Genomic DNA, 12,889 nt, shown 5'->3' with positions numbered 1-12,889 from the left:
GATTGGAAAGTATAGTATGCATGCCATTCTTCCTAAATTCTGACATCCCACTTAGGCTTCCTTTGGAATAAAGTATCTTTCCCCTGCACCCAAATTGCTGGCATGTAATTGCTGACAATCTAACTACACAATGGTCCTTGTGAGGTCTGTATTTGTGTTATTTATCCTTAAACCCAACAGCATTGCATTGTTAAATACACCTCTCTGGCTTCTTCATCAACTGTCTGTCTTGTTTATTCTATTTTTTTAATAGAGTCAGTTTTCAAAGGATTCTGCTAGCTATCTGCATTTGACTTTGGTTCCTGTGATCATGTTGTTTGAGTATCTGAATTTATCTTTGATGTTCATCATAATATGCTGGAAGCCACCCAAGCCCTTAAGCAGCAGTGTGTGTTCTGTGTGCCGCATTCTGTTTTCCCGCTTCCTCAGTAGCCTTTAGCATATCACAAGAGGCTTTGTCATTAAGACAAGTGCTTCAGTGCTAGGCTTACAATGTTAGTTATGATTTTGCAGCTAGAAAAAAAGGTTCAGAGTTGTGCCTTTTGTTGCAGGAAAAGCTTCCACCGTGTTTAACTATCACACTTTATTTCCACTTTCTAAATGAAAAATTCAGACTACTATCTTAAAGAGGATAAAACATTTTTCCAAAGTAAAATTGTGTCTTGTTATTCCACAGTTTCTATTCAGCAATGATCATTTGGGCTGACATGATACAATGAGGCTTTTTGCATATGACAACAGCCAACCATGGCTTAATTTACCTGCAGGAGTGGTTGTGTTCTGCCAGATGTCCATGAGCATCATTTTTGCATGGACCCCATGGGCACCTGGCAGCTATTGGTTTTTCAGTCCAATGGTTGAGTCAGAACCCAGACAACAGAGGGTATTTGAGGTTTTAGACCACCCTCAAATAAGTGTAAAGCAAGCCATGGGTTATTTGAGGTTGCCTGACTGCTCAAGCAACCCCTTTTGCCATGGTTCACAAGGCATGACAAGCTGCAGCAAGCTGGGTGCTTATGTGTATCATGAAAAAATGACACACAGTATGATACAACAGCCTCCAATACTAAATTAAGAAAGGGTGAGCTGTCATGCTGTGTGGACCAGGTCAGTATTTGTGTAAGCACAAACAGCTTAGTTTAAATGTACTCATGGTTATAGTCAGCAGTAATTTCCATGATTGTAAAGGCAGGAAAAATTATGTTGTAATTGACATTTTATTGTGTGAACTGAACCCTAGAGGTCTTCTATTTTCCGCAATATTGCATTGATTGTTAAACTCACAGAATACTCTGACAGCTAATGTTAATATATTGCTACTTTTTTTTCATTATAGCATCTTTTATCTTAAATATTTCACAATTCAAACTTTTTCAGCTTTTTAAAAAGGAAATGCTAATAGTAGTAGGTTAAATGCAAAGGTGACATGTTCATCTCAGGTGTTTGCTTGCAATCCACAGTTGTAGGCTGTGCTCCTATATGTCTGGTTTCCTTTATGTTTAGTCCCTCAGCAGCTTTAAATCTGAAATGGATTACTTCAACTTGAGTGCAAGGCTGATTATAGAGGGCTGCATTTCTCTATCTAATTTCCTCATGAATGTGTAATAGTAATGAGATGCTAGTCTGTCACATAGCATGTGTCAGAATATTGAAATCAATGTATTTATAAGCTTTTCTGGTTTTTTTTTACAGTTTCCAAATAAGACAGTTGCACATGTTGCTTGCAATATGCTCAGTATGCTGATTCATTATGTACACAGGCTACAAATGTATCAAGCCGATTCACCATTAAAAATAATTCAAGTAAGTAATAGCATGAAAAACTGTTTTAACTTTGTTTTCATATAATACTCTACAAATATGAAGCAACAGATTTTCAAATTAGCAAAAATTTAAAGTGTGTTTTTCAGGTTTTGAGATATAATATTGAAATTAAAGTATTTCTAATTATGATGTATTTCAAACAGAATTTTTAATGCACACACTTGTCATCCAGGCCATGTAAAGTATGGGTAAAAACTAAGAGGTAGCAATGAAATTTTTGTAATGTTTAATTTTTGTAATTTAATATTTATAATGTAACAATATATTATGATATAATATAATGCAATATTATGTCATTTATAAACAAATGTTTATAATATTGAAAGGGAACAATGTATTCAAATGGATTTCATAATATTATGTATTATAAAATACTGGTTTATTAAAGTAGTGTATGTCCCATTAGTTTTATAGTGTCTGTTTCTGCAATCTTAAACTGTTGAGGGGTGAAGTTGAGGTTAAGCATTTTCCTGTGTGTCCAGCATAGAAGCATGGGCTGATGAAGAAGCAGAGTGATCTGTGCCTTCTCTCCTCCTTGGTTCCTATGTGGGATATACAGAAAAGCTTCTTCTGTACATCTAGCATAGAAGAAGTGGTGGCTGGTGGCAACAAGATAGAATGAACTTGCTTTTACCAGTTAGCTGTACTTCTGTGCTAGAAATGCAAGAAAGAAAGCAAGTTAGTAGTTGAGTCATGGATTGCTCCATTCCACCACCACTGCTGTGGTGCTCTGCTGTGCTTCTCTGTAGACATGCAGGAAGTGAATCATTTTCCTGTGCACTCAGTATATAAGCCGACAGGCTGGTAAAGTAGGAAGAAAGCGCTCCATGCCTCTGTGGCTATTGTGCTGTTTTTCTAGCTTCAGCTGTTTCTTGTTTACCTATAAGACAGGCTGACATGCAAGGGACAGAATAGTTTCTTAAGCAAGTAGAAATATTTTCATTCTAGTATTTTGGGGCAGGGGGGTGGGCTTCACCAGGATATTGAAAACATCCTAACATAGTACCAGGCATACGTATAGTGGCTCAAGTCCCCCTTCTATTCTATATAATTGCCTTGCACAAGAATGCATTTGGTGATGTGGCCTCACACAGCTGCACTTGGAAAGTTCTGCAGTTGCCTTATGACAGTGCTGTATGTTTTGACGCTGTGCTCCTGCAGCTGTCAACATCCTGCTTTTTCTTGATGACTGCTTAGCCAGGAAAGTCATAGTTACATTTGTAGACCATCTGCAAGCAAACACATGTCAGAATACATATAGAATAGATTCTTCATTTAAGGTACATTTATTTGTGACCATGCGTTGTACATCAAATATTCATTCTCCTCCAAAGCGGATGTCATAATAAATGTAGCAGGGGCATTGGCTGATGACATAATAAATATGCTTGGGCACAACAGAATGAGGAAAAATGTGTTAATATCTTTCTGTGGACTGCTACTGGTTTTGCTAAATGGAGCACAGTCCACTAAAATAAAGCAGATAACCAATTCTGTGGACATAAATTGAAATGAATTATACTGAAATCAAAGGACTGCCCTGAGTAAATGTGTTTTAAATCAATTTTGGATTCCAAAAACTATTAAAGATGGCAATCCTAGCATTACTCAAACCTGTAAGAATCAGAATTGTAGCCTAAGATTACTAAGAGCTTAACATTTGTAATGACTTGCTAAAATAGTCAGTACATTTAATAGAGAGGAAATAGCTGCTTTATTTTTTTTAACTAAGAATGCTAAATCAAAGCTACAGAGATAGAAAAATAACAGATAGGTAATGACTGATTTACAAGCAAAGATGAACCAAACCAACAAATTGTGTTGACATTATCTTACATTCCCATGCATTAGATATTTGCCACTCCAAACGACTCCAATAAAACCAAAAGAAAGACAGCATAGCTTCTATATAGCTTGAAGTGCCTGATCCTGCCTAATTAATCTTGGAAGCTAAGCATGGTCAGGCATGGTTGGAGTCTAGATGGGAACTTGAGTCCTGTATTGAGCAAGGTTGGACCCAGTGGCCTACTAGGCGCCTTCCAACTCTATGGCTGTTAGTCTATGAACTTAAGAAATCATAGTTTCCAACAGAAAATATGTGATGTATTGAAAGGTAAGAAACCAAGGTATTGATGAAAAGGGAAATAATTACTAAAGATTATTTTGTATGCCTGTCAAATGATTAAGGTTCTTTTTAAGTCTAATAGCTGTAGAAATATTTAACAACATACCTACTATCCACAGATACTTATAGCTACAATCACACATCTCTTGCCTAGTACGGAAGCTTCTTCCTATGAACAGGACAAGAGGGTAATCATTATTTTTTTAATATTCTTTTTTGTCTTACTACTACTACTGTTATGATGCTGCCATGTATACTTATGATTAAGGAGAGAAAGAGTGCTGTGATTATAAATGAACAGAATTTTAAATTTCTGTTATGGTTATAAAATACAGCTTCTGCTTATTGTTTTAAAGTTACACCACAGATTTTTTCCCCATATAACTCATGATACCTCAGGCTTCAACCAAAGATGAATACTTTATCAGAAGCACTTCCAAACTACAAATAAGATTGATTTTTACTTATTTTAGTTATTATTAAAATATTGTCCTTGTTTACTAAACCGCTGGCAATATATAAACTCTGTCATTTGGCTGATGCACAATGATGGAGATCACATACTCATTCTGGATACCTAACCATGGTCTATTGTTGTGTAATCCAAACCAGACCACTTCCTGCAGGGTGACTTATTTTTTTGGCAACAAGCCACCCTGACAACCCATGCATTGTTCTAGGGATTGTTCAACCTGTAATAGGTTACCATGTCTTCCAAACCAGGAAAGCAAATTACTTACTAGTGGCAGGGGCAAGTGGTAAATCCACTGCTGCTCTCACCAGTAACAGCCCTTCCACCAATGCCCATGTGACACTTGAGAGTGACTGTCCCTGGTTAGCCACTCATCTTTGTATTACTTTTTTTGAAATCAGAAAAATTGTATACTTTTTCATAATTATTTTCATTACGCCTTTTGTTGGTCTTTTGCTAGTACATCCTTATGACTGTCTGATATGTGTAGTCTTTCATGGTTGGTTACCATGTTTCAGTGGTGCAGGTAATACGCCAGGAACTGACAAGGCAAGAGTCATTTGCTTACAATTGCTGTGGTCCAGTTGCCTAGCTGTCAACTGAAAAAACACTGGTAGAGTGGAAAGGGGGGCAAAAACAGGTGCTCCAAAGCTGGGTGGACATTATTGCCAGCTCAACTGTGTAATCTTCTTGATTTTAAGTGCTGAACTGGCACTTCTCAGTGTCTTCCACTTTTCCCCTCCAATTTTTCCGAGTTGCCAGCTAGTCCAGAATGGGAGATACTGGCTCCCCTCCCTTTTCACAGCTGCTTTTCAGTACTTGCTCCTCTGCAACCAACATGGAAATGTAGACTAATTTTCTTTTAAGCCTTCTGCCAAACTGGGGAAGGAAAGGCAGAATGATACTTTCTTTTGATAGCCCAGTGTTTTCTGGGCTGGCTATAGAGGAGGTTGTTTGTTTTCCTTTATGGCTCACATGGAAAGCAAGTGAGCTGGTGTGGAAAGATGGCGAGGTCTTGGAAGCCACATTCCTTTGGTGAGTGGGGCCAAAAATAAAATGGGAGGGAGCCAAGCAAAAATTAAATATCCATCCCCAAACCAATTGTTTAAAGAAATCCACTGTTCTTCATGGTCTCTGTGCATCACATATCTGGGCTCTGTACAAGCATGCAGGAAGATTCTATAGCTAAGATTTATCCAGCAGGAACCACATCTCTGACCCTGCCCCAGCATGTGGGAGGGATTCCTGTCCAGTCCTTCATTCTTTTTCAGTCACCATTGTGGGTATATCAGGAACTTTTCTCCAATCTTCTGTAACTGTTTTGCTTTCCTTGTTACCAATTTTCCTCCTCTCTCTTGCTTTTCCCCATTTAACATAGAGGTCCTGCTCCTACCTCATTCCAACTAAACTCTCCCCACCCCACAAAAAAAATCTTCAAAAATATATCCATCTTGTTCCCACCTCTCTCCTTAAACCTCACTCAGTCCTCCTGGATCCTTTCTCCTCTCTGCTCACCTTCCTAGCTCTTTCTGCCTGAAATAGCATTCAGAGCCCCATCAGAAAATGTGCCCACTATAGCAGCAGACTGCCCCCAATGGATTGCCATTCTGCCTCTTCTGCCTGGAGGACAACCATGTGGTGGAGGCCTCCGCATACTACCAGACCTTCATCAGGCAGGCCAGAAAGCATGTGACTGGCTGCCTCTGGGCCATACTTTGGAACAGAGCCCTCTACAGAGTTGACTTCTTCATGACTTCCAGCCACCCTTCCACCTTGGATACCCCAGTACCTCTGCTAGATGTACCTGTCTGCAGCACACACCTTGGATGCCCCACCAACCCTGAGCTGGTCCATCAAGATCGCTAAGGTGAAGAAACTTGCCAAGAAGTCCTGAGTGGCAAAAATGGCAAACCCAGCCAAGACCATAAGAAATGTGCGTAGCCCCAGCATGCAGCACGCACATGCCAAACCCCATTGGTACCAATGCCTCTTTAGTCCACTCCACCAGTGCTGACAGGTGAGGCCCTCCTGACTACCTCCAGTTTGCAGGGTGAGATCTGAGACTCCTTGCCTCTACCACCTGAGCATGCACCATCCTTCGTGTCAGAACTGAGGTGAATGACTCTGCCTTCACCAGTCCCACAGGAGCTACCACATGCTGAGTCCAGCCATCACAGGTACCAGTCACCCTCCCTCCTCTTCATCTGGCACTGGTGATCAGACTGGTCCCTGCCACTTCCACATAGAAGGTTCTACAACCCCTGGAAATACTACTGAAACCACAGGTTGTCATACGATTCCAGGCATCATGAGGATCACTACCTGACCCTGCCTCATCCAGCTCAAGAACACACATGCAGAGAGGCATTCTTGGCATCAAGCTCCCCACAAAGCCCTGGTGCCCTCACCAGGACCTACCAGTCTCACAGGCCTGCACGTTTTGCACTTCCAGGAATCTGTCCACTGTGAATGGGGCTCATTGCCAGCCCCAGCCCATCGACATCCGGGCCATGGTCTCTCCTTGAATTTCTATGACTATAGGTCAGATGTGGAATCCTTCTCACCCACGGAGACATTGGAACCATCCCCAGAAGCCACTGTTGCAGCCACAAGCTGCTCTGTGGCCTCAAGAACCTCACCGCACCAATCCAGCCCCTTGTGCCAGCCTGGAGCTTTTCTGTCAACCTCCAGGCCCTCACAAGAAAGCCCGTCAAGCCCATGGTCGTAGTGGACTTACACCTGCTGTCCTGGAAACCCACCTTTCTGGTGGTGATCACCTTGGCCTGCTGCTTTAGTGACTTCAGCTCTGTGGAAGGACCCTCCTTAGCTCATCTTCTAGAAGGACAAGGCAGTGTTCTGCCCAAACCCCTCCTTTCTCCCCGAAGTAGTCTCTGCCTTCCAGCTCAACAAAAACATTTATTTATTTATTTATTTATTTATTTATTTATTTATTTATTTATTTATTTATTTAGAGGACTTCTATGCCGCCCCATTCGCTGAAGCCTCGGGCGGCTAACAATCATAAATAACATAATATAAAACAATATAATTTAGCAGTATAACAGTAAAATTTTATAAATAATGTTAACAATTAAAATAACGTTTGAATAAAAAGGTCTTCTCCTGGCGCCAAGAAACAAATAACGACAGCACCAGGCGGACCTCTCTGGGGAGCGCATTCCATAGATTGGGTGCCACTGCAGAGAAAGCCCTCCTCCGAGGACTTACCCTCCTAATTTCCTTCATGGAGGGTTCCTGGAGAAGGGCCTCTCCCGCTGATCTCAAGGCGCGGGCGGGCATATATGGACGTAAGCGCTCCTTCAGGTAAAAACATCATCCTTCTGGCCTTCTTCATCTCACCATTAAACCCAATAAAAGTGGTACTGCACTCCCTAAACATCCAAAGGGCCCTAGCCTTCTACATACAGGACCAAACCCTTCTCCTGTTCATAGAGACTGCCTGTATGCTACAGTGGTGGAAGCAAGGGGCTCCCAGTATATTTGCAGTGGCTGGTGGTGTGGGTTTGTACAAGCCATTTCCTTGGCCTACACACTATACCACCTTCAGTCATCAGGACAGTAACTTCCATGGCACTCTATGCTGGCATACCTCTGCCTGACGACTACAAGGCAAGCCACCTGGTCAAACCCAGCGACCTTCACGAAACATTAAGAACACAGTGTTCATACTTGAGCAGACTGTGCTTTCAACAGAGCAGTCCTATCATCAGTCCTTCAGTAGAGACACTACCTAACTCCATGAGATAAGTTGACCAGTCACCCATATGTGCAATGTAGAGAGACCATGAAGAAGAAAGTAAGTTTGCTTAACTGTAACTGTCCTCCTTCAAGTGGTCATCTGTGCATTCACAAAAACTGACCCTCCTTCCCCTCTTCAGTGTCACCACCTGACAGCTCAACTTGCCATACTTGGGTCCAGGCGGGCTCAAGCCCCCCCCCCTTCAACTTGGAGTCATGGTGCCAATGTATCTCATGTCCTTTGAACTGAAGATTGGGTGGGGAGCCCCTCCCTCTGCCTGGGTGAGCCAGAGGAGGTGCTCCCACTGAGTAACTCTTAGCTATAGAATCTTCCCAAACAGGCTGCACACATGCATAGATCCCATATGTGTGAATGGGCAGATGACCAGTCGAAGAACAAGTTACAGGTAAGCAACTTATTTTTCCAGTGTATAGTAGGAAACAGCTTCTGTTGAACGTGGGACTCTACCTCCCCTTGCAGTCATCCCTGTCCCCCAGGTGTACAGTATTTTTAGTATGGTATTTGTGTTCTCATTTCTTGGGTTTTTTTTTTTTTTTGGATATCTGGTTGTAGGCATAATGCTGTCTCTTGCAGTTGCCTGTAATCAGTAATCTGTTCAACTATCACAAAAGTAGTTCTCGACAAGTATAAACTTTGAAATTGAATGAAGCAGTGGCACACTACCAGTTCACTGGGATTAAGACTGAGGTGGAACATTTCTTTTTTGACAAGTACCACTAGTCCCTTTTGGACACCTGCCACAGTTGTAGTATAGCAAAGCAACTGCATCTTATGTGGTTCTGGAACCATTTTTTAAATTCCATCTCCTTTAATAGTGTTATAAACAGCTCTGTTATCTGAAAATGTGGGACCGTATGTCTGTCCAGCAAGTTGTTAAATACAGGGGCCCTGTACATATGTGTGTACTTATAAGGTTTGTTTTAATATGATTGCACTTGTTTCTATATTTCCAGTGCATCATATTTTAAAGGAAAAGGCACAGTGGACAATGCAGGGTGCTGCTTTAAATTTATAAATCCCTAAACAGCCTATTCATCTTAGAAGCCACCTCCATAAAGGTGACCTTCATGGTGCTATTTCTATGGCGGGTAAAACAATAAGGGCTCACACCAATATATTTCAATGACTGCTCTTTATAGAGAAATCCATTTTCTTCAGATGTCTTTATTGTGTTTCAAAATACTTGCTTAGAAAAATATTAATACAATAACTTAGATCCAGACCTTGGACATCTTCCATCTGCAAAAGGCTTTTGAACCAAGTGAGCATTTCTGTTGACAGATTATGGAAGAAGAGAATTTTGTCCCCTCTTGACCTCTTTGATCCTTATAACTTTGCTCCAGGGGGTTGGGGAATTCTCCAGAATAGCTTGTGTTGGGGGCTGTGGGGAAAAACTTTAAAGTGGTACTTCCCAAAGGAGTATCCAACAGAAGGTGCTGCTGCGGTTGTATTTATGGGCAGCTCTTGGCCACCATGTGAACAGAAAGCTGGAATAGAGAGACCCTTGGTCTTATCCAGCAAGTCTCTTATCTTCTTATAAAACAGTTCTCTCTCTACCACTGCATAGCTGTTTCTGAAGTGTAGAGGAGATTATGTGGAGAGGAAGGTTAAACCTTCGCCTTTTGATCTCTTCCCTGTTGGCAGCTCAGGAAAGAGCTGAAGAGCAGCGAGAGAGAGCTGCTGCCCCAGGAGCTGCCACCTCAAGGGAAAGGCATGGGTTAAGGGAAGAATTCTGGTAACCATTTCAGGGTGCTCCATGCTTCTTGAGGCAGGAGATGTCTTTACTCACCTTTCCATAGAGTGGAACTTGGCTGAGACATCAGTGGGGAGACTTCATAAACTAGAAACTTTGGAGTTTCTCATTCCTGTCTTATCAGGTCATTTAAGTGGCTTTATTTTACTTCACCAACAATGGTTAGACTTAAAGGCTCTCCAACTATGAGCATTTAAAACCTGTATGATTACAAATGCATCTATTTCTTTTTCATCTATCTGTAGGAATAATCACTAGTCTTTTGTATCTTCTCTTTTGATATAACTAATAAAAATAAGCATATAGAAGTCCCATATTGCTTCATGTTTCCACTGAGACTCAAATGGATTTATGTTTTAGAGGGATCATGTCTTGCATATTTGATGTCCATTTCTTCTCTCAAAGCCCCTGCTTGAACACTAAAAAATAATATCTTTTCCTGATTTATGCTGAGGCTAATTTTTTTAAAAGGGAGGAGAAAATTAGAGTGAAGCAGTCTGTTCTTTATGGTTATCTGTAATTCAGAAATCTTTGATTACAGCTGGTTGTATCTCTACTTCTATGTCTGTTGGACTGGATAATGGCATTGCCTTTAAAGACACTGCTGCAGCCTGTTCACACTGCAGGATCTGAAAATGATAAGATGGAAAAATCTGTTCTCAACTGTATATATAAGGTACTTATTTTTCCCCTTCCCTGATTTAGTGCCTTGATGGTGGGGCAGGGGAGTTTGGGTAGTTATTTTCTTTTTCTGGGGACTTTTACTTTTTTTCAAACAGAAAAATAAAGCCAGCTTTCCTTATTTCTTCCCCATGCAAAACAGATAATCAATTTCAGAAAGCTATCACACATGGAGTAAATTTTTTAAATTTAGAAGGAACCACTATATAAAAGAATTTGACAACATTTAATGCCCGTTAACTGATGTTAGCAAGAAAATTATGAAGATCTCCAAATTATGAACCATATCTTCAACTCTATTTGCAGACTTAAACCTTTATCTCCTTGAGGTACATACATACATCACATTTGGGGCCCCACTAGAGCAAAAAGGCAATATACAATATAAATGAAATATGTTCTTTCTTTCTGATCACAAAAGGATGTTTTAATGATAAATATGAAATACATGCAATGATAGGAGAATGTGAACATTTTTGGAATTTCTGGTAACAAGCTAAAAAATAAATTACTTAACAAAATATGCTGATACTTGCCTACTTAGGTATTCTGGTATCCTAGGTATGCTGCATTCAGGGTTTGGCTACCATGGGATGTCTGCCATTTTAATAATAATAACAATAATAATATTTAAATATAAAATCTTTCTTGAACATAAATCCTTTATCTTTTCCCCCCACTGAACTTGCAAGCTTTTTTCTTAGAAATGTCAAGTATTACATCCCTTCAACCAAAAAAGTGGTATGACACAGGCTTTATGCCACATGCCCCATACCAAAAGGGGTGATTTTTTAAAGGATGATCATATATTACTTTGGGCCTTATTTTATTTATTTATTGTCTAAATTATATTTGTTTATTTTACTTTGTAAAAAAGATAAGTTCTCTGGATGGCTTATAGAATTCAAATATCAAGTGAGCACTGCAGTCTACTGAGTGTGTAGTGTAGAATCAAAGGCAGATGAACTGCCGTATCTAAAGTCCTGCTGGGTGGATGATATATAGAAATACAATAAATGAAGAAAGGAAAAAACAATAAACACTGCAAAGAGTCAGTAGAATACTTATAGCAAATGATGTACTCATAAGGATATTATAAGATGATTCTGCCCCCCTACACCCAGATAAAATAGATGACCATTTCCTATGTATACTTTTGTACATGCAGCCAAACACTTGTATAACATCATAACAAATTAAGCACTGCCTTTGCTTTAGTTTTCACACTAGTAACAAATGTGACATATGCTTTAGTCAACTTCATTTTTACTCTTAGGTTCTTCATGGATGTGTCTATGGATCTCAGTGCTTTAGCAATCCAAAATATTTTCCTGTGAGCCTATCTGATTTAGCATCTGCGGATTATGATCCTTTTATGCATTTGGAAAGTTTGAAGGAGCCAGAACCATTGCATTCACCCGATTCAGAACGGTCTTCAAAACTCCAGCCAGTCACAGAAGGTCTGTCTGTTTTCTGAGTTCCTCCTTGTGACCAAATACTGTGACTTGCCAGTACTGAAGTGTTTGTCTGCTGTGTGAACTCTAAATTACATCTAACACCATTATGTATTATAGATTATGTTAATCAGCATGGAATAAATCTTTGTACTTTTGTGCAATTACCACTGTTTACTAAAATAAATACATCCTTCACAATATAAAAATCAATTCAATGCAGATTGTTCTGACCTTCCATAAATCAGTAAACAAGTAACATGATGCATGGGTTTTGTTTTTAGATAAATGCAATCCAATTTACGGAACAGATGAGCCATAATTTAAAAAAAAAACTATTTTATAGTATATAGACTTCTAAAATTGATCTTAGAATAATTACATTTTGGTTTTTGTATCCTTAATGTTTTTTGAACCTTTGTTATTTCTGAAAGAACTTTTTATGTAAGAATTGTTTTCCCTGTGAAAATAAATTGCTTTTTCCACTTAGTAAAAATTAAATGGCTATGCTAGAAGGGAATTTGGAAAAGATGGGTTTAACACTGATACCAAATATTCTGTGTAGTATCATACTCCTCCTATATTAAGCTGTTCCCTTCAGGCTTCCTTAAAGGTATTAAGGACTAGATAAATGCAGAACCTTTTTGTAGCAGCTGTGTGCTAACAGCAGGTGATTTTGTGGTCTGTAGTGACTCCGTGCTGTTTTTTTTATGTGGAGAAAATGGCTAATCATTGTGCCCTTGTCTAAGGCATGCTTCATCATCTTCAAGTACTTTTTTGGCCAAAGAATTCTGAACAC

At 39.8% G+C, this 12,889-nt stretch overlaps 1 protein-coding gene across 11 annotated transcripts in view; it reads left to right on the top strand.

The window, feature by feature from the left end:
• The window catches only part of RALGAPA1 (Ral GTPase activating protein catalytic subunit alpha 1), a 171,594-nt gene that overhangs the window by 101,100 nt on the left and 57,605 nt on the right, over positions 1 to 12,889 (top strand). For all 11 annotated transcript variants that reach the window (XR_006415374.1, XR_006415375.1, XM_044436720.1 and 8 more), the window contains 4 exons: positions 1,693 to 1,803; positions 4,069 to 4,137; positions 10,497 to 10,631; positions 11,913 to 12,096. Coding sequence is in view for 9 of the 11 variants with exons in the window: in XM_044436720.1 (XP_044292655.1) it covers positions 1,693 to 1,803; positions 4,069 to 4,137; positions 10,497 to 10,631; positions 11,913 to 12,096 (499 nt within the window). In the remaining 2 variants the exon portion in view is untranslated. The remainder of the gene's footprint in view (positions 1 to 1,692; positions 1,804 to 4,068; positions 4,138 to 10,496; positions 10,632 to 11,912; positions 12,097 to 12,889) is intronic.

This window comes from Varanus komodoensis, unplaced genomic scaffold (assembly GCF_004798865.1).
Source record: "Varanus komodoensis strain SLA01 unplaced genomic scaffold, ASM479886v1 scaffold3, whole genome shotgun sequence".
Taxonomy (NCBI): domain Eukaryota; kingdom Metazoa; phylum Chordata; class Lepidosauria; order Squamata; family Varanidae; genus Varanus; species Varanus komodoensis.
Note: the sequence above shows the minus strand (reverse complement) of the source record. Positions and strands in the feature narration are given on the sequence as shown.